A 20,270-nucleotide genomic window follows, 5' to 3' on the forward strand; every position below is an offset into this window, starting at 1 on the left:
AGTAATGGGCCAACAAAAAGATATTACACTTGAAGAAAATTATGTCAAGGAAAGTTTAAAAAAATATGTGGATGAAATAAAGTTTATTATGGAATAACGAATAGACCACTAGCCAAATAAACCAAAAGGTTCCAATCCACAAACAAATTCTGAAATTAAATCAAATTTTATAGCTAATCATCCTTCATCTATTTCTTTGTACATATCATTTTATATCATCCTTAAAACTAGCATGATTGATAGATACACGTTCAAGGTGAATGCGTTATAGATTCATGAATGTGTTATGCTACGAAAATGTCTAGCACAGATGACGCGGAAGAGAACTATTATGGCCAACGTCGATTTTTGAGAGTAAAACAAAGGCTAAAAGATCGATCTGAGGTATCAATATCTGTTTATGGTCGCACATTTTCATGCTGCATCGATTTAATACATTTTTTACGTTGCCTTTTCTTTTGTCTTTAGAAAGTGGCACAAACAAAAGAAAAAACAAAGGAAATATTGTCTAAACAAGCTGTCTTAATAGCCAAACATGCGGAAGAACATGAGAGCTTCATCACGAAGGTACATATAACATATATATATATATATACTTTACATTAGATACAGACACATATCAATGTTATTTATATGAATTGGGATTTTTGTTCTGGTCTAATAGATAACTCATTTTTTGGGTGTCTTCTCGTACGGAGCGTTTTGTTTCATCTTGGGTGCAAGTGAGTATTTACGCCAAGGGACAGATTTTATGTTTTGGAATTTACATGATTGATTTTTAGTTATATTGCTTTGCTAATCTATTGTTTCGGTTGGTCTCAGGGCCACAAGATGTTCGATACATATATGTTCTGTTTTATATCACATTTGTGCCACTTCGATGGATTTATTATCGATATAAGAAATGGCATTATTACCTTTTGGTATGTTCATCTCTGTTACTCTTTTCACTTGGTGATAGTATTTATATGGGATAAGAAGAAACCAACATATGCCGACGAGTCTTGTTTGATTGATCAAAAAAGGGATTAAAGATGCATGGTTTCTGCAAAAGAGAAGGATGCAGACACGAAACTAACCATTAGAGATTGTAGAATGGTGTTCGTACTTTCGTTATCCATTGTGTTTTTCGTGAAAAATAATCCATCATTTATTTTTGACATGATTCAGGATTTCTGCTATTATGCCAATACCATATTCTTGATCATGCTTTTGTTCTTTCCTAGAAATCAAAAGCTTTTCATGGTTAGCTTCTCATTTGCAGAGGCAAGTTGATTCTCATATATATTCATACTATATATGTGTTTACAGAAACTTTATTTGTCTCCATTGTAACACATCAAGAAAAACAAAACAAGAAGATTGATTTATCAAGTCCCCAATCAACTTAAACCACATGGAAGAGTACGTTATTAGTTGCTCACTGGAGACTTTTAAGCAGGACTCACAATCTAGGGTTGATGCTTTTGCAGGGACCGCTAGCATGGGCAATTATAGTTTGGCGGTGTAGCTTGGTTTTTAGTTCTGTTGACAAAATTGTAAGCGTCCTTATACATCTTTTACCAGGTTAGTAGTACCAAAGCTTTTAATCGTTCATCTGTTATATTTTAATCTGTGGCAAAGCCAGGTTTTTGGCCTTAGGTTGCCAAACCGTTTACAAGACACTAAAACGTGTAGAATTAAATTACAAGAGATAGGAAAATGGAACAATATAATAACCTTCATAATAGCTAGATATTTCATTTAGAAAGTTTTAGCTGTACACAACGCCCTCTTACAGCACCAAAATCATCTAAAGTCTTTGATCTTAGTTCTACAATCATTTTTATAATCCATTTCTCATGTTAGTTTTATAAGTTCATTTTCATGATGTGATGATAAACAAAGATGAGATCTTATGTAGGAAAGTGGTTTTTTCTCGAGCAATGTTTTTCGTGTAATCTGCAGGTGTGGTATTCTTCACGATGTGCTGGTGGGATCCGGCCTTCTTCGAAGCCATGCATCCTATGGGAAGTGTACAAGGTGGTTCATGGCGTCAGATAGAAGACAAATCTTTCCTGTGCACATGGCTATTCACGGTTCCATTGATTGCTTACTTCCTTTGGCAGCTTCTGTATTTTCTGATAGTCAATGTCCTTCGTCGACAGCGGCTGTTAAAGGACCCTGAAGTCATGACCTCCTACAGGTTATCTTTTCTGCTTTCAATAAAAAAAGTTTTTAGTCCCCTCCAAAAACCGCATGCCCAAAACGCTTGTACTTTAGGTTACCTTCGACCCGTTCGACCCAATTTACCCATTTTAACTTGTTTCCTTGTTAGCAATGTTTTATATTTACACGTCCCACTTACAGGTTAAGTAGAATAAAATGTTCAGCTTTTAGTAACATAAATGCACATATACATAACATTAGATTGAAATCTTGAGTCCCCCACCGAGAACTTTGACTTTTTAACCAACTTGACCATATTACCACTTCAAAGAAGCAAGAATTTTGATCCAAAATTCCAAATCTATGATGATTAGTTATTCCTAATACTACAATGTTGGTATATAGGGGGCTGTCCAAGAGGGCACAAAAGGCAAACAATGTATGGTGGCGCTTAAGCGGGTGTCTTGGTGATCAGAACCGTATGTTTATGTACATTCTTTTTCAAGCCATTTTCACAGTGGCAACAATGGCACTCACAGTGCCAATATTCTTGTCGTACGAACTACACCTTGTTTTCCAGATACTAAAAGTTTCTGCAGCTGTATGGAATGGAGGACAGTTCTTGGTGGAAGTGATGCCTCGGCAAGTTGTTCTTAAAGAGAAGAAAAAACTTGAGGTGACGCCAATAACACAAGAAATCTGCCAAGAAGAAGAACACTGCCACCAAAGCTAGTCTTGGGTAACTAAAGCTCTAACATATACACGTCGTCGGGGCGTGTGACATGTGTTGTTGTACATGTTATTAAGAATTTACCAGTATAGTGTAGATTATGGTTCGTAGTGGTCAGGGAATAGGGTCCTTGTTACAATCTATTCATTAAGGTACATCAAATAAAAAGGTACCATTATTATTGGCCTCTAGAGCAGAAACTATAATCTGTTGTAAAAAGGAAATCTTAAAAACAACGAAAGTATCATCCTTCAAATCACCAAATGTATATTGTTCTTACTTACTAATAAGTATATTCAAGGTCATACATAGTGCAACACTTGTATTTGATTGATCCATTTCCTATAATTAATTGTGACAATCACATTAGTTGCAACTTTTGGGACAATTGAAGTAGAGCATCGTATTTTTCATGAAATAATAATTGCGAATATATAAGGTTAATAAAGATTATTAGTTTATTATTTACTGCCTCTTAAAACATAGACCATGGCTTGAGACTGTAAACTTACACTATATTTTGAAGGTTCTGTATGAAAAGATTAACATCTACAAGGTGTCAACCTCTGCATATTAGAATAGAAGAATTGCTGATATGATCAGCAATACAACAGAAAACCCCATTGCCTGCAATCAAAGACAACATTGTGCTTAGTATATGTACATACAATTATAAATAATAGTCTACAGAGTGAGTACTTACAGCGATTGCAGAAGCAGCAAGACCTGCCCGTTCCCTAGGATCTCTTCGGTGGTAATTTCCAAAATAGAGAAATGTAGCATAGTACCACATCAATGGAAATGCAAACCCTAGTAGGAATCTGATAACGACAATAAGCAACCATGAGACGTCAGGCTAGCATGTTTAAAACGTGAAAAAGAATGATACTTACGAAAACCATCCAACCCCGCAGCCAAAGCAAGGAAGAGGTTTAGCATAAATCCCTTGTTGGAAGTCATCTGCATCTCTCACAAGAATATACCTATCTTTCTCGCAGTCATCATAATTTGTTGCATTCCCTGCATCAACACTTGTTCATTTTGATCATTTAACTTTCTTATTTTGTCATTTTATAGGAACCCAAAAAAACAACTGGTGATTTTATAAGGTTACAGTTTTACCTTTGAACATTGAAAAACAGTGAAACGAAGACCTCAAAATATCAAGATTCTTGTCTGAAACCGACTTCACGAACTCAAAGCCATGTGTCTTACCCTTTGCCTCTTCAATAGCAGCATCTGTGAGTACCATCATCAAGGTTTAGATAGTGAAGCAAATACGAGTATCTATATGAAAAAGTTGATGTTTATTACTCTGGTCCATATGCACTATAAGCTAGTTTGGATTCAGCTACTTGCTAACCAGTTCTTCCTCCTCCTGCTATATATAATCAAACCATTCATACCAAAATTTAGTCCAATGTTGTTATAAACTTTGAAGCCAATCATATTAATGAATATATAAAAAAAAAATAGTTATCCTAGATACGTTGGTGCTCTTTGGTTGATCATAAATATCATATAATTTTACAGAAACTATTCCAGAGAGAACAAATACCATACAAGAGAAGTAACCAAGATAACAAATTTATGAGTATGAGATTGACAGAACATGATAACTTGCCTGATGATCGGTGACTGTTTTTCGTTTGGCTTGAGATTTGGGACTGTTTTTTGGTTGGGTCTTAGATCAGAATTCTTGCAAAATAGAAGTCAATTGCTTGTAACTTGTAAGAAAATTGATGTGGAAGCAACCAAAAGAGTGTGACACCAAAAGTTTCCACACTTGGTACCATTTGGTGGTATGTCCTACTATGAGAAAATAAGGCCTTTCCTTATAAGTAATCTGTCCTCAGGACTTCTTCACGGTCACATCAACATCACACCACTCAGGACTCCCTTCAGGACTCTCCCTGCCTATAAGGCAAACTTCTTCAGAACTTCTTCAAAATTTCAAACAAAAAAAAAAAGTTTTTTTTTTATTTTAGAGTCCTCACCAAGACTCTCCCTTGAAGACGCTCATGGAGGACGCTCGATGCTTGTAACGTCGGTCGTCCTTGTTTGTTTGGACGCACCATTTGGACGTTTATAAGCAAGGGCCTAATAAACAAAGTATACTACAGTTAAACTATTGTCCTTTTTAACTAAATTGGACATAGATACAAAGTCATATATATATATATATATAAGTGACATCAAGTTTATTATTTTTATATAAATGACCATCATTTAGAATGTCTATCATAATCACACACAAAACACGATATTCCCTTCTCAGTGTGCCGTTTCTGGCCGGCTATTAATCTTCTTATTGTCTTTTTCAGTGCTTTTGAGGTCCTTTGAATATCACTATTATTAATGGGAAGTGATATTAGCACCAAATATTTTGATTTATTTACCACAAAATACAACAGTTTATGCATATTGTATAACCGGCTAATGCACAATGATGGTAAATATATCAATAGACATGGTACGAATCATTACCCATTATTAATGTTTACTGCTGTACAAAAGCAGCCCGCATACACTGAACTGGTACGAGTGGGTATTGTTGCTATTGTTGTATGAAAAAAGCATTACATGGGAAAAATTAATACAAGTGAAACAGACACCTCTTGCACCGCTGCTATAAAAAGACTAATTTCATCAAACATATCATATTTAATACATTAAAAAAGTACAGATTATATAAAGTCATCATAAATGTTGTTCAACCTCATACGACTTGACCCACAGTGTCCCAGGTTTACAAATAGCTCTTCCCTCATAATGTGAACCTGTAATCCACTCCGTCCATTACAGGTCATCTAGAACCGCGGCTTGAAATAATGCACGTAAGGGGCTAACGTTGAGCTAGAAGAGATCATAGATGGCCGATGCCCTAAAAAAATTAGCACTATGCGGATTTGAAACCTCTTATTGTATCAGGTTGACCAAAACATGCAGCATGTCTACCAGTACAATACTTCATCATGCAAATACTGAAGAGCATAACGTATCGCATGGCTCTCTAAACACGTGTAACTCATCTGACTTGTTATCCCCCTTGTCCTGTACAGTCTGCTTGAGAAAATTCTTCTGTTACCTGCAACTCCAAGTATCTGAAGTAAGAGAGTGAACTCTTTAATTCTATATGTCAACCAAAAGAGAAAAAGAGTAGATCAGTTTTGAAATCATTATTATTCATTACAAAACAACCACTGTACTAGCCAAACTACAAACATTTTAAAAATCACAAGCTCAATATTTACCAATAGCTAAGAAAACTGTTTGAATATGCAACAAATCTAACTGGACAAATTAATACTATCAGCTTTATGTTAACAAGTGACCATAAGTTGAAAACCTTCCTCAGTCACTTTCATAATAATTAATTTAAGAAGTTCAATTTAAACCCTTGTAAGGTTAGGATGTACTATGATTAAATTCAGACAGTCATCGATTATCTGCTCACGCCATTCAGCTCAAAGAAATCAGGGAAATTTTTAACTATATTAAAATTTCAAAACTGGGGACAGTTCTAAAAAGACGTATTCATTGCATCTGATCTGGGAACTTCCGCTGCAGAAAGAAGCCCACATGACACCAATCTTATTAAGGGCGTGTTTAGTTGCAAAAAAAATGGAGGAGTTTCCCAGAAAAGCTTTCAAGGAAAACTCAAAAAGTCTAAAACATGTCAAAATGCGCTTTCAAGGAATGATTTTCATAGAAAAGAGAAAATTCACTTTTCAGATTGATAACTAAGCTTTTAAAAACTCGCTTTTATAGTTTTCTACTTTTTTCCTCTCCAGAAATAGGAAACTTCTTGTTACTTTCAAAGTCTGGAATAACGATAACAAATAAACAAGTTTTAAAAAACTTTAACAGTTTCTAGAGAGCTAAAATACTTGCATTTTCTAGAAAAATTGAGATGCAAAGTTAGAAGACTATGTTCGAAAACAAAAAGCACACTAAGGTCTGTTAAAATTAGAATTAATAAAAAAAACAGTTGAACAATTTCCTATATCAATCCTATAGTCGAGCAAAAAAACTGCATACCGTTGCAAAGAATGAAGGAAGATCAAAACAAATGCAGATGCAATGTCAAAAATCCTGCAAAACACAAAAAGTCACGTTGTATGAGCAAAAGTCCAAGAATAACTCCAGAACTGAAATTCTAAATATAAATATGAAAGGCAAAAAAGATCAGCAAAATAAATCCTTGTGACAACAAAAAATAATCAATCTTATCAAAGAATTATCGGCACAAGAATATCCAAGTTGAGAAAATTTGTACACTATTCAGAAAATGATCAAACTAATCAACGAATCATGAACTCAATAACGTCGATGATCATAAGTAATACTCTCATACTCTAAACAACCTATAGCGTTTAAATTTACTATGTATTATTGCTTCCCCTTCTCAATATTAACGCCGCAAAAACAAATTTGAGATCTCCAAGAGATTTAAAGATTATGGCGCCATCTGAAGTACACCATCACAGACTGATATATATATATATATGTGGAGATAATGTTCCTTGTGTGGTCCTCTGTTCATTCTGCAAGACTTGAAACAATGTAAAGAGTCCAAATGGATGGTAATCCAGAACCAAGAAGCCAGGTGTGCCTATCGAAACACTTACAGCAGAGCTAGCTCTTTGTTTATCTAATTATAAAGTGCTGTTTGTATTAAATGTCTGCATAGAAGAATATAATCTGTACGGATTAAAAAAATAGTGTTAATTATAAGTGATGAACCTAATCTGAATTATTAAAATAATGACCATTATACCCTTTTTTTTATATAAATTATCATAAAAAGAGACATGTTTGCATTAAATGACCATCAAAAATAATGTTTACATGCATATGACCTTTTTGGTTAAGCCATGCTTTCTAAATTAACTCAGAAACAAACCAACCCAAATGACTTGATAGTTTATTACGTTAAAATCAAATACCACCTCAGAGTAGTAGAATACCACTGAGAGGATTGTCTCTCCCAAAACTATCAAACCTAGATACTAAAAAAAAGGTAATAGAGGGAACCCTAGCCCCGGTACCACAATTGGATACCCATCGACTCACCCCGTATGAGCCATATCATGCTGGTACCAAAGGTGACAGTTTCAACTCATTTACATAATATCATGAACGACTTAAAGGTAAATGATCACATCGGTAACTGTTTTATCCTATTTTGACCCGTTACCCAGCCCACTGATTCTGCCACTAACGCATACGACCAAAATAATAACCTCCAGAACTTGAAAAGCTCAGATTAATGACCAACACAAACAACTTACCTGCAACGGTAACCTAGAATTTATCATCAGAAAAAGAAAGTCAATTAAACATTAAGTATATAGAATATAAACAAAGCAAACGGTTAGTCTGATGGCCATTTTCAACATTGAATTGTAAAAGATCTTTCACATTAAAAGAGAAAGATTACATACTTCTGTATATAGCTTTTCCAACGGCAGTCAAAATTGGAAAATGTTCCCTTTCCCGGAAGTGTCGATGAACCTGAAGATGGATAGAAACTCGAAGGCCAAGAGAATAAACACAAAGAAAAGATGAGATGTACATAGACACACCAACCTATACCCGCACGATTTGCTGGAAACATTTTATGAATGAACTGATTTTATTGAGAACATAATTCGTATGTACAAGGGGTATTGTCCCCTGATCTTTAAATGCTACAAACAGAATTTGTGTTTCCTAAGATATAGTGAGCAGAACGAACTAGCTTATACGTAGAACAAAAAGATTTTTACAAACTAAGTCACTATATTTAAATACCAGCAAAACCCATACCATCCAAACCGTCCACGCAGGTATATTATCTCTTTCAGGGGTTCTGAAAAGAATATGTAACGCAATCACGGGCCGGAAAGTCACTTGAACGACTATTCAGCTTAGTTCTTGACACCAGCTGTTATGTTTCATTCTGTAAGTGGTATACTGAACATGTCTATACAACACAATCAACTTTAGAGTTTAAACCATCATATTCAAATCTGATAGATCATCCATTGGAATCTCAAGTCCCATAAAGTCGTCATCTTGAAATGTTTCATCATCAATGTTCAACCACGAACCTATGTCCTCTCCTTGCTCGCCAAGGACATCCATTTCAGGCAATTGCAAGTGGGAAAAGTCAAGTGGCTCCTCAGAGTTATCGAGTAACTTGTAGTCATCCTTCTCTTTGACTACATTATTTTTCATATCAAATGACTTCGGAACTGTAGATAACGTTCTATGTTGATCTGAAATCTTTCCTAACGGGCCATTGAGAGAAGTAGATAACTGAGTTGTTTTTTGCTTCAGTTTCGTTTTATTCTTTCTTTCACCCTTAACATTAACAGTTGCAGGCCGCCCAATTTTGGGGCCTCCATTTCTGGATAAACCATTTCCTTTACCTTCTCTATCCCTCTCACTCCTCTTTCCTTTTGCACTATTCAAAATTTTTGTTCCAATGCCTGCAGATGTACCAGCAACAACATCATCAAGATACAATTCTCTCTTCTTGACCCTGCTAGACCATATATCATCTTTGCCGGTAGCTTGGTCAGACAAGTGGAATGCATCGGACGAATATATGTCATGGCTGTTTAACGAAGGGCTTAGCTGTGTACCTACTTTAGCATTGAATAACCAAAATCACCATTTGCACAAACAAAAGAATAGTGAATAGGCGATTTCATAAAACAAATGTAAATAATATGTAGTACCTGAAACTCGCTCTATGGAGTTCCCATAGAATTTACCGAATTCGCCACCAGTTGCAGCCTCTACTTGGACGTCCTCTAAGTATGACGATCCGGAACGGAACATTTCCTTATATGAGGGCTCAGCAAAGCAACTTTTGCCTGTTTCTTCAAATTCGTGGCATCGATCCAGTGTTCTTTTTACAAAACCTAGAGCAGTTTGCTTGGCGATTTTGCTACCAACATTCTTAGGTGCATGAGGACCCCAACAACTCTGATGAACATTAATTGACAAATGAAAAGAATATCAAATTCAAGAACTTAGAATTTCTATGGAAAACACCCGTGACAAAAATGCTTGAAGAAATATGATTCTCCCGTCAAGTTAGTAAACTAGAATAAATACGATTTGGACAGTCAAAAGAGATGGTAATAATAAACGTTACCATGTACTTTTGATAAGACATTGCAGTAAGTTTGTCAATACACTGTTGTTCAAATTCCCTACAAACACAAATGGTCATATTAGAATCCTCATGCAGAGAGTAAAAGCCACCAAAGAACAAAAATCCTTGGTGTAATTAGAAGATTCCTTACTTCTCTTGCAGCTCTCTTGCTTTAGTCGTGGACTCCAAAAGGTTCTCAAGCAGGTGTTTCTTCCTGGAAACCTGTTAATCAACTAGATAATGAGATGAGGCTTTAAACTAGTAACTCTACAGTGTCGGTATATGTCAATACATCCTTGCTTTTTTGGTCTTTTTTGCAATACTATCATGATACATGCAGATGAGGTTAATTGCATAAGACTTCATGAGAAAGAGCATATACCAGCAAATTCAGTGAGTTGAATAAAAAACTATGAAAAAAGGGAAAAGCATGTATGGGTCTAGTAAGAAACAAGATGCAAGATCTTATAAGAAATCTTCACACAAGACAGACTATATCAAATCCCATCTTGATTAAAGTTTATGATTATTAATGATGACCACATTACTCAGGTTCGAATGATCCAGTTGATGTTAGCTCAAGAAATAAATACAGAAGGATAAAAAATGGCCAACTGGATGCCAATACTTCTTGCTTCTGGGGTATTATTTACAATAAAAACACAATTATGCCACCGCAACATAAGCAGTTACTTGTGTAAGACGAGCATATACTAGCAACTAATCGTGTCTTGTAAGAACAATCAACAAGATCTCAAGAGAACTCTTCACTAGAGAGACTATCAACTTTTCATCTTGATTAAGGTTCTCACTATCGAATATGACCAGGTCCCTCAGGTTGGAAAAACCCAGTTGATTTAAGCTCCGAAAAAATCAACTAAGATTACATATATATATAATATAATAGAAGACACTTGTGGGATTATGGTAAACGGATCATGAAAAAGCATTTGCCAGTTCATCCTAACAGATAACAACACTACACACACTTAACTGAACCTTCACTAAATTTTACAGTTGTTACAATAGTCCTAATACTGCATTCTATGATTTTTGTTTCATGGTCAGGCAGAGCAGTTGTTAGAAAACAGGGACAAGAATTTTTTTTACGGATCATGAAAAAGCATTTGCCAGTTCATCCTAACAGATAACACTACACACACTTAACTGAACCTTCACTAAATTTTACAGTTGTTACAATAGTCCTAATACTGCATTCTATGATTTTTGTTTCATGGTCAAGCAGAGCAGCTGTTAGCAAACAGGGACAAGAATTTTTTTTACTTTTATAAAAAACTGGTAACACACACACAAACAAATACACACATATATAATTATTATTGATGAAGTCAGATATAATTTTCTAGCTATCAAACACTATGTGATGGAAACTTCTTCAATTGAATAATAGAGAAATATACAAAACCAACAACACACAGAACAGGGTTACTCTGATTATATATCTGTATCTTATGGACTTGAACTGTAAATGGTCAAAGAAATCCAAACAAAGCATAAGTTTCAAAACTTTGTGTAGCAGAAGATTCCTACCTGTTCATGGTGCTTTTCTTCAAGTTGACGAATTTCACCACGGATACCTTCCTTCCCATTACGTGGTAACTCAGGCTGGACAAAAAAAAGGAATATTTGCTTTTAAAAAATTGCAAGTGACAGCTTACCAGCAAACAGAACAGACCCGTTAAATCTTATAGCAGTGAACAGGACATTAGAATTGTAAGCAGTGTTTAGAGACCTTGAATTGAAACCTCCATATTAGAAAGGTATAGAACACATAAAAGTGGGGAAAAGAAGAACATACCATAAGCTCTGGATAAAGTCCAATGCTCTGAATCTCTGATAAAAGTCTGTCATTTAATGGCATGTTACCATACTCATATTCTGAGCAGGTTATGCCAGATGTCATCGCTGGATCTGTAAGTAGACCATTGAAGGATTTATCAAAACCAGTGGCGATTGTCAAATCTGGCATCGGCGTAATATGATTACTTGACGGGCTGTGCACAGCTTCTTTACAAGATCTCAGTGTAGAATTTATCCTATGACCAGTATAAGTACCACGTCCGGCAATGTCGTAGTTCTGCAATGATTGATTATTGAAGGCATCTTCTACATCTGCTTCGAACTCAAATGCAGATCCATATATATTAAATCTATGATCGTCACTCCCACCGAAGGGAAGCTCCTTGTCTTCTTCTGAGATGAGAGCGGCAAGGAGTCTCTGACACAGAGGAATTTCCCCTGGTCTCGTGGTTCCTGGTGCAAAACTTTCTGAACTAGGTTCAATAATTTTGCTTTCTGTTCCATTGGGAAGTGTTCCAAAACTATCATCGTCTAGATTTACTGGGTTTGTCTTGTTAACAACGGACTGAGTGCTTCCCTGTACAGGAGTAGAACAAAAGAGTTAAATGTTGCCCCTTCGAATGTCTGATGTTGTCTATCGAACCCTGGAAGTAGAAAACTGTAACACGTTTTAACTGTGATGACTAGGGAATAACTTTTGTAAATTTATGTTCCATAGAAATGTGTAGAAACCACCATTGTATACATTTCTAACGTCTCACAGGATAAAAGACAATATAGCCTACAAGAATGAAGACAACAATTACACAATATCTATAAAACTCCAAAAAGGATCATCACCTGTTGCTTTAGATAGGAAATTTCCGAATCGGATACAAAACCAAAAAGTGGTTCCATCTGCCTCCAAAATAGACTGGACAAAGCATGACCTGCAACCACCCAATCCACCAATTAGAATTACCGAAGACTAACGCTCAAATGGAAAAATTTGAAGGGTGGAAATTAAAACAGTACTAGGGTTGATAACCGCATTCGCTGCAGCCAGAAGCTCTTTGTGTCCATCATCAGAACCAACTAACAAAAATGAAGAACAACAACGTCAAGCAATCTACAAGTATATAAGTAACTTCCAGCAAGTTTTAGCTTTTATTGTTTCCATCTAAGTTCATTTTTCCCTACATCCCCAATGGGTGGCTGTTAAGGTTTCATGGAAGATAATATAATTAAAGGGTTCATGTATATACACGAAATCTTTATTTGAAAAATCAAATTTCATATACCTAGAAAATCTGCTGCAGTATTGATTGTGGTATGCTTTTGACGAGTATAAGCTCTGCGGTCGGACAATTTCCTAGTGGGAGGCCTGCCTGATTTGCTGTCAACATACCAATACGAGTCTTAATAACACATAGGTAACAAAAAGAAAAGTACCTACTTAATAAGAATGATCATTCATCTGGAACGGTTAATGTACAACCTTTCAGACTTGTCAAAACCAAGTTTAGCAGTTCTAAGTTGTTTTGCAGTTCCCACATTGCGAATCTTCTCTACTGTTGGCGTAGCAGCCCTAGCACCAAAACCCCGCCCAGTTCTGCCTTGTCTACGAACTCCATCAGTGACATCTTCCCCATTCACCATCTTATTCTTTCTTGTTGGTGGGACTAAAGTAGACATCTTTTGAATGTTCCGTTCGGCTTTCTCTACCACTTCTTCGGACTTCTTACCCTTATCCCTAGATCTGATTTCAGCAGCCCCTGACTCCTCACTTTCTGATAGTGTAGATGATGGGAAATGGTCGCCTTTTGATTTGAACTGCTGAGGAGAATTCACTGGAAAACGTTTACCAAATCCAGTCCCACTTTCACTACCAGTAACATCACTAGTATCCAAAGCAGGGACGTCATCACTATTAGATAATATAGGGACAAGGTTGGTTCTCCTTGCTGTACGTGATATCTTCTGGGGCCTTCGATCAGCCCACTGTGCTACTGGTGGAGATGAGGACCGCGTTGAGGATGTACGTTTACGATTAGTGGACCCAAAAGCCCCATTATTCTTATTTGTACCATGACCCGAGTCCCAATCACTGGAGGCAGATGCCCGTTGATTCACTGTTGATGATTTGGGCACCACATTTGATCCTGATCTTGGACCTCGAGCAGTCACGTGCAGCTTTGTGCTAGATGTAGGACTACCAGACATAAACTCTTCTCGAACATTAGACCTGGAAAGGTTCATACTGAATAAGAACTTCATTCGCAAGAAGAAACATTGATAACAGAAATGAGTTTTTAATATACTAGGAATGAGTTACATACTTATTAACCGATCTAAGATTTGTCCTTTCCTTCTCGGAACTAGTACTTCTATCTCTTTTATCGTGAAGGGACGTATTCTCCTGTTCAGGCCTTGGGATGGAAGAGCGCATGCCCACACTTGCCTGCTGAACGAGGCCGTCAGCTTTGCCAAATCCATTAGTGGTTCCTGGTCTGCAGTGAGATATGTACTATATCAACTATAACACGGACAAGAAAATATACAACATAAAAAGTCGACCATAAAACTATCTTAGCTTATTTCATCTTGGAATTGAACAATTAAATTGAAAACCTACATTGTTAAACTGTCAACATTGACGACCAGTACAAACACCAAACACGATTATTGTATGAACTGTGGGTATGAGAATTAATACCTGAACCCAAGGGGATCATTTAATCTTGCCATAGCATCAGGAAGATGCCTTGGATGCATTCCTTGTTTGGTTTCCCTATATCCATCATTAACTTTTGTTGACAAAGAGCTTGGACTTGGAGCAGTGTCCGCCTTTATTCCAGTACGCTTCTTTTTCATCTTTGCCTTCTCCCAACCATCAGCTACAATTGGCAATGTTCGTTCCTCGCCTTGAGAAGCATTATTGTTAGGAAGTCTTAACGCCTCTTTATCTCTATCTACATTCCCAGATGGTCTAGCAGGAGTGTTAGGCCGCACCTCAGCCTATAAAGGTAAAAAATCCAAATAAAAATCGCATAGAAATGAAAAACATGGAAATTAAACAGAGCAAAATCTTATATGCTCGAAAGCTTTAAAACAGGCAAAGAGAATCTTAAGATGAAGCAAATTGTAGTGGAAGACCACTGTCAGGTTCCATTGTATAAAGTAAGTTAGATGTGAGAAGAATATACCATACATATAAAGTTCATTACATAGATACAAATTAATAATAGAAAATTCAAGGACATTAAGTAGTGAGAAGTGAATAAGATGCAAGATACGAACCCGTTGATCGACCATTGAAGTTCTGGTTCGTTTGTTAGGAATGGCATTTTTACCCCTTTCTTCGACTTTCTGTTGATCAAAATCTAAAGAAGTTGAGAGGGGGTGACTTTGGGCACCCATCTTACCAACACCCGACCCCATAGGTGAACGATTTAAAAGTAAACCGCTAGAACGGTCCCCAGCCAACGCCTCTGGTCGTGATCTCTTCCTTGAAGGAATACTTGGGAAACACTTGTTGACCACTGATAAGGTCTCACTAAAGACCTTCACCCGTTCCCTGTATAAATAACAGAAAACTTACAAACTGTATACATCCGTTATCCCATAAGTACAAGAATATATACCTGGCTTTAATAGTGGATTCACGCAGACCAGCCTTTAGTCGTTTGAGATCGTCAGGGGAGGAATTAGGCCCCTTGCTTTTCAACGAACCAGATGGCGACTCATCTGGTGAGCCAAGAACAGCACTAGCAAGTCGTCTAAAATCCCCGTGGCGATTAAACTTATGCTCGGCTGCCATTGCCTTGGGATCAAACCTCAAGCATTGTAAAAAGTTGGTCACATCCAATTGTGTGACAGTTGAGTTACTTCTTGACATGCTTGGAAGGGAAGATAAGATAGGATTTTCCATGTTCTCACGGAAACTGGATGATCTGTCCATTGACGCGGCTGTGTAGGACCCACGCTGAGTAGAATTGTACAATGGCCTATCTGGGCTGACAGATGACAAGTCGAATTTACTAGATGATGCCATCGCATCAGTTTATAAACAGTCTCTGTGTTACTAGACTTGTAGACACAGTTGTGCATGACAAGACTGTCTTGTCACAACACATAGGAATGCAGCCCAAATTTCTCAATGGTATAAGAAGAACAAAACCTAACAATAGCAGAGATGCTATAAGTTTCAGATTTGTATCAAATGTACATATAAACTGAAAGATAAATTAAAGTAATTTGCTCTCATGTTGGTTTTTACAATTAGCAAAATTCAAAACTTAAATATGAGGATGGGAGCAAAAAGCAGGATCATGCCAGTATTCACAAAGGAAATTAAACAATTGACTCACACCTCTAATAGGTGACGGGATGGAGGGTCCAGCCTGATGCATTCAGTCGATTTAATAAATAGATGTTGTGGTATCTAGACTGTATGCCTTCACAAGCAGCGGTAAAATGCTATGCAATCAAACTTAGGCAGCAGAATGTACAAGTCCTCAAATCTATATGTATGAGAAAAGAGGCATGCCATGTGGCGTTGACAAAGTGGACAACACCACAGGTGCAAGACACAACTATTCTAACAAGCTTATAAATTCCATGTTTGCACTGGCATAATATGATTACTACTCCCAGATCTCCACTTAAATTACAAGGTTCGGCAACATACAGCTATCACGTAATCACGTGATTCGGAACCTAATCTCGAGATGTTCTGGGAGTTTGTAAAAGCTGCTGATACAAATTCCAGCTGAAAATGATCTGTACCAATTCTATTGGTGGACACACAGGTGGGACTAAGATCAAGTTTCCGATTTCAAACAAGAATGATGGCTTAACAATCGACAATTGAGTTCCCTGCATCTATCGGCGCCCTATAAACTATAAGACAATGTTTCTGAGATTCACAAAATTGAAAGTCATTCAAAAATTCATAAAATGATATTTAAAAAGTTTATATAATAAAATAGGGAGAGAAAAAACGAATCACTTAGAGGTTCATAGGAGTGTAGTGAATGCTACTGGTAGCTATAGTATTTCATTTTTTATATCCCAAACTGAATACAAACAACCTTGGCGCACAAGGGTGAGAGATATGGTCTACTATTCACATTTACCACTAAAATACATCTACACACTCATGTTGTAGCAGAAAAATGAAAGGAAAACTCTAGCTTAAGGGATCATACTTCACCTTTTTTAAAATGCAAGTGGACATATAACTAGCTAGATTCCTGTTCTCCCAGTGTTGTGTATACTCCTTATTTCAAGGCTGTCAAGCCTCGGATTATAAAAGAATTGAGCTTTATAATGACTCGTATACAGCTACTTGCTAGTTCAAAGGTTGTTAAGAATCTCGAAATGCTCTGACACTTTCAGATAAAAAATTGCCACACAAAAAAAAAAAAATTCTCGGAAAGGTCATGCTTCTTTTTGCTAACAGTAAGAATGCCTAAGCACTCTTGAGAACCTCGATATAACAAAAATATCCCGTAAAATACTCATTGATATGTCAAATTACCATTTTTTGTAAACAGTTCATAAACCACGCGGACGCACACATTTAGCAACATAAACATCAAGTGATCTTCATAAATTTGCTACTTATCTCTCCAGCCTCATTAACTTTATTAACTATATAAACTAATAACCTGATCACTATTGAACTTAATAATTAATGACAATCCAAAAAAAAACCAAACTTTATTATATTCATTCATTCATACTTCCTATATCTATATCTATCATAATATATATCTATCTTAACAATTATATTTCACCTGCAGATCAATACACTCAAACAAATAATTAACTCAAAATTAATTACAATCCTTGTGATCTCAATTAAACTACACACTTACAAATTAAACACATGCAAATTATTAACTAATTAAATTCAAATTTACACCCTAGAAGCCGAATCAATACAATTAAATAAAAAAGAACAGCAAATCATTAAATTAGAAATTAAATTAAATATATTAATTAATTATCTAAGAAAAACACAAGAGATCGAACAATTCAATACCTTAAGCTGAACCGAGCGTAAAATTCGTCAAATTAAGGGTTTATACAAAGCTGATTTATAAAATTAGGGTTAGCTTCTTATTAATTTTATTTTATTTTATTTTTTTTGTATAAAAATTGGGGGAAATATATGGTATATTTATTTTATTTATGGAAATTTATTTATTTTCACAAAAAATAATAAAAATAATAAGATGTGATGGTGTTGTTTGTATATTTATTTATTTAGGGCTGGTGATGAATAAAATCGCCATGGCAGAGGGGCTTCCCCTTCAGTGTTATGATCGGAGATGCGTTGGCTTATTATGAAATGACAGTTTTGCCCTTACATTTTGTTGGGTAAATGGGGTACATATGGGATTTGTATGATGGGTATTTTCGGAATATTTTGTGATTTTCAAGTCGGCTTCACCAGCTCGAGCTTGGCTCCTTTTTTTTATCATTATTATTTTCCTCAGAAAATATTACTGCATCCTTTTTTTTTAAACTAAAATATTACTGCACTAATCCTAAGATAAATATCCTCACATGTATAAATAATCCGCTAGTAGTGTTGTATGATTTGTATGTGTGTGTACATTGTTAAGTGAATGGAAATAACACTTGTATATAAGTTATATTAAGTTGTATATAAGAATAGATAAATATAAACTTGAATATTAATTGTATTTAAGAAAAGTTTTAACTTAAAATTTTGACCTCATCCTTTGAACACAAACATTTCACTATTCTACAGAACTCAACTTTATGCAATAAACAAAATACCATCTATTAAGGTTAATTAGATTATAATCACTCAAGAGTAACTGAAAAATTCAAATTGATTATGACTCATGAAATTTCATTTTGTTAAAGTCATTGTTATATCAAGTGTTAGATTCAAAGAGTTTTGGGTTACTATCAATGGGTTATTTTGTAATAGTAATGTAATGATTAAGATCAAATGTATTTTGAAAGCTCGTTATTCGTAAGTGGATTTGATGCCTAGCAATAAGCATGGTACCAGGTTTTACGAAAAGGCCATGCCAAAATTTTTATAACGAGTTTTGGTAAATGTATTTGTCGGAATTTATAATTGAGCATATTCTTAAAAGAAAAAAAAAACTTATTAAATGGTCGAGTCGAGTTTGATCTTTTCACTTATACATATACCAATAACCGTTTTTTTCCCCCGAAATTGCAAATGAAACATGCAAATGAAATTACTTTTACTTGTTTTAGTCATAGCCCATATTTGACCTATCACACATCACATTTACTTTGCTACTGCATCTAATCAAAACTAAAAATAATGTAAAGGGATGGACGTAAGGGGATGCCAAAAAATGGATGGTGTAAGAAAGGAAAGCAACTAAGCAAGTATAAGGATGGTCGGAAAAGGTAGAAACTGACCGAGGGGGTAGTCAATGAAGGGTAAGGACGATGGTGGGAGAGGATGGCCAAAAAGTGATTAGAGGGGAAGAAGTGTAATTGATAGTGAATGAGATGCGTGAAACAATAAATTTAATGTTTTCTTTTTAAACCAAATGATGCCATAATGAAGTCTATATTTTTGTCCCAAACAGAGGCGGAACCATGCGGGTGGCAAGGGTGGCCATGACCAACCCCCCAAATCTTGTTTATGTATGTGTATGTTGCTTGGAAGAAATTGAAATTCAAGCAATACATGGAAAGAGTGGTGGATGATGATGAAGATAAAACTAAAAATAGATGTTGAAAGATAGGTGCTTAATAACTTTGACTGTTTGATATAAGGGGATTCTTAGTATGAAGCACCCATTGATATGCAGGATGTGAAGCTTTCAGATTTGTAAGGAAGATAAAGAGATAAAAAGTTAAAAGCAAAGTTATTTTATTTAAATAAAAGTTTTAATTTTCTACTTATAACTAATGTTTAATATATCTTACTGTTACGCGCATATAGTTATGTATAAATTTGCTTCAACCTTAATTATTTTCATTCAAGTGTATGTATAGCAGATTCCCGTAACTGTTTACCGTCACTAATTTTGGTACCCCTTAACCTAAATTCCTGGCTCGGCCTCTGGTCCCAAACAAACCCTCTTCAGTGGCGTAATTTTGTGATGGCCAATATGGTCATGGTAACCCCATAATGTTTATAAAACTATATATTAGTACTAATTTTAAGTGCTTATTTAGTTTTGTTGTTAACGGTAATTGATAATGATATTGAGGTAATTTAAATTTGTAATTTAGTTTTACACTTGTTAATATTATGAAAAACCGTTCGACGTCCCCCAGACTAAAATCCTAGCCCCGTTATTGACTCTTTCCATAACTTATATTACGCACCACAAACATAAAATAGTTTGCATATATTTGAAGTAAAAATAAACACGACCTAAAAAAAACTCATATCCTATAAGCTACATG

The 20,270-nt window shown here is 35.6% G+C and overlaps 3 protein-coding genes and 1 long non-coding RNA gene across 6 annotated transcripts; 1 reads left to right on the plus strand and 3 right to left on the minus strand.

Moving 5' to 3' along the window:
* Nucleotides 1-667: 667 nt before the first annotated feature.
* LOC122592050 (glycerophosphocholine acyltransferase 1-like) lies at nt 668-3,142 on the plus strand (the record flags this gene model as incomplete). Its single annotated transcript, XM_043764262.1, has 6 exons — nt 668-722; nt 823-923; nt 1,171-1,266; nt 1,473-1,566; nt 1,948-2,185; nt 2,554-3,142. Coding segments are annotated over 6 exons (912 nt in total), but the record flags the coding sequence as incomplete, so codon positions are not given.
* On the minus strand, nt 1,703-4,674 carry LOC122592923. Of its 2 annotated transcripts, XR_006322774.1 has the most exons (7): nt 4,503-4,674; nt 4,193-4,256; nt 4,001-4,117; nt 3,772-3,898; nt 3,582-3,699; nt 3,391-3,505; nt 1,703-2,195 (listed from the first exon to the last, which is right to left on the minus strand). XR_006322774.1 is itself a non-coding variant. In XM_043765256.1 (6 exons), the coding sequence occupies exons 2-6, from the start codon at nt 4,200-4,202 to the stop codon at nt 3,452-3,454; spliced, it is 426 nt and encodes a 141-aa protein (XP_043621191.1). In that variant the 5' UTR covers nt 4,203-4,256; nt 4,503-4,674; the 3' UTR covers nt 3,285-3,451. The 2 variants fall into 2 exon arrangements, 1 of the variants encoding a protein (XP_043621191.1); XM_043765256.1 differs by lacking the exon at nt 1,703-2,195 and having other exon boundaries at nt 3,285-3,505.
* Nucleotides 4,675-5,511: 837 nt separating this feature from the next.
* LOC122594588 lies at nt 5,512-7,147 on the minus strand. The gene is made up of 2 exons (XR_006323039.1): nt 6,920-7,147; nt 5,512-5,966 (listed from the first exon to the last, which is right to left on the minus strand). It is a non-coding gene; the product is annotated as an uncharacterized LOC122594588 (long non-coding RNA).
* A 1,350-nt stretch (nt 7,148-8,497) lies between these two features.
* Nucleotides 8,498-18,014, minus strand: LOC122592297. 2 transcript variants are annotated; one of them, XM_043764493.1, is made up of 15 exons: nt 17,878-18,014; nt 15,473-16,008; nt 15,129-15,405; nt 14,545-14,846; nt 14,168-14,338; nt 13,327-14,073; nt 13,130-13,224; nt 12,864-12,923; nt 12,690-12,778; nt 11,848-12,426; nt 11,580-11,654; nt 10,180-10,250; nt 10,029-10,086; nt 9,607-9,856; nt 8,498-9,510 (listed from the first exon to the last, which is right to left on the minus strand). In XM_043764493.1, the coding sequence occupies exons 2-15, from the start codon at nt 15,880-15,882 to the stop codon at nt 8,873-8,875; spliced, it is 3,822 nt and encodes a 1,273-aa protein (XP_043620428.1). In that variant the 5' UTR covers nt 15,883-16,008; nt 17,878-18,014; the 3' UTR covers nt 8,498-8,872. The 2 variants fall into 2 exon arrangements, with proteins under 2 accessions (XP_043620428.1, XP_043620427.1); XM_043764492.1 differs by having other exon boundaries at nt 8,498-9,513; nt 17,878-18,013.
* Nucleotides 18,015-20,270: the final 2,256 nt, after the last annotated feature.

This window comes from Erigeron canadensis, chromosome 3 (assembly GCF_010389155.1).
Source record: "Erigeron canadensis isolate Cc75 chromosome 3, C_canadensis_v1, whole genome shotgun sequence".
NCBI classification, from domain to species: domain Eukaryota; kingdom Viridiplantae; phylum Streptophyta; class Magnoliopsida; order Asterales; family Asteraceae; genus Erigeron; species Erigeron canadensis.

Bases quoted from the DNA above. Each gene is read 5' to 3' on its own strand.
- LOC122592923 (XM_043765256.1), bottom strand. The intron at 3,899-4,000 runs GTAAAACTGTAA...GTGTTGATGCAG, and splicing joins CTGTTTTTCAATGTTCAAAG to GGAATGCAACAAATTATGAT. The intron at 3,506-3,581 runs GTAAGTACTCAC...CTTTGATTGCAG, and splicing joins TTGCTGCTTCTGCAATCGCT to GCAATGGGGTTTTCTGTTGT.
- LOC122592297 (XM_043764492.1), bottom strand. From the start codon at position 15,882: ATGGCATCATCTAGTAAATTCGACTTGTCATCTGTCAGCCCAGATAGG. The intron at 12,924-13,129 runs GTATATGAAATT...CATTTTTGTTAG, and splicing joins TACTGCAGCAGATTTTCTAG to TTGGTTCTGATGATGGACAC. The intron at 10,087-10,179 runs GTAAGGAATCTT...TTGTGTTTGTAG, and splicing joins GCAAGAGAGCTGCAAGAGAA to GGAATTTGAACAACAGTGTA.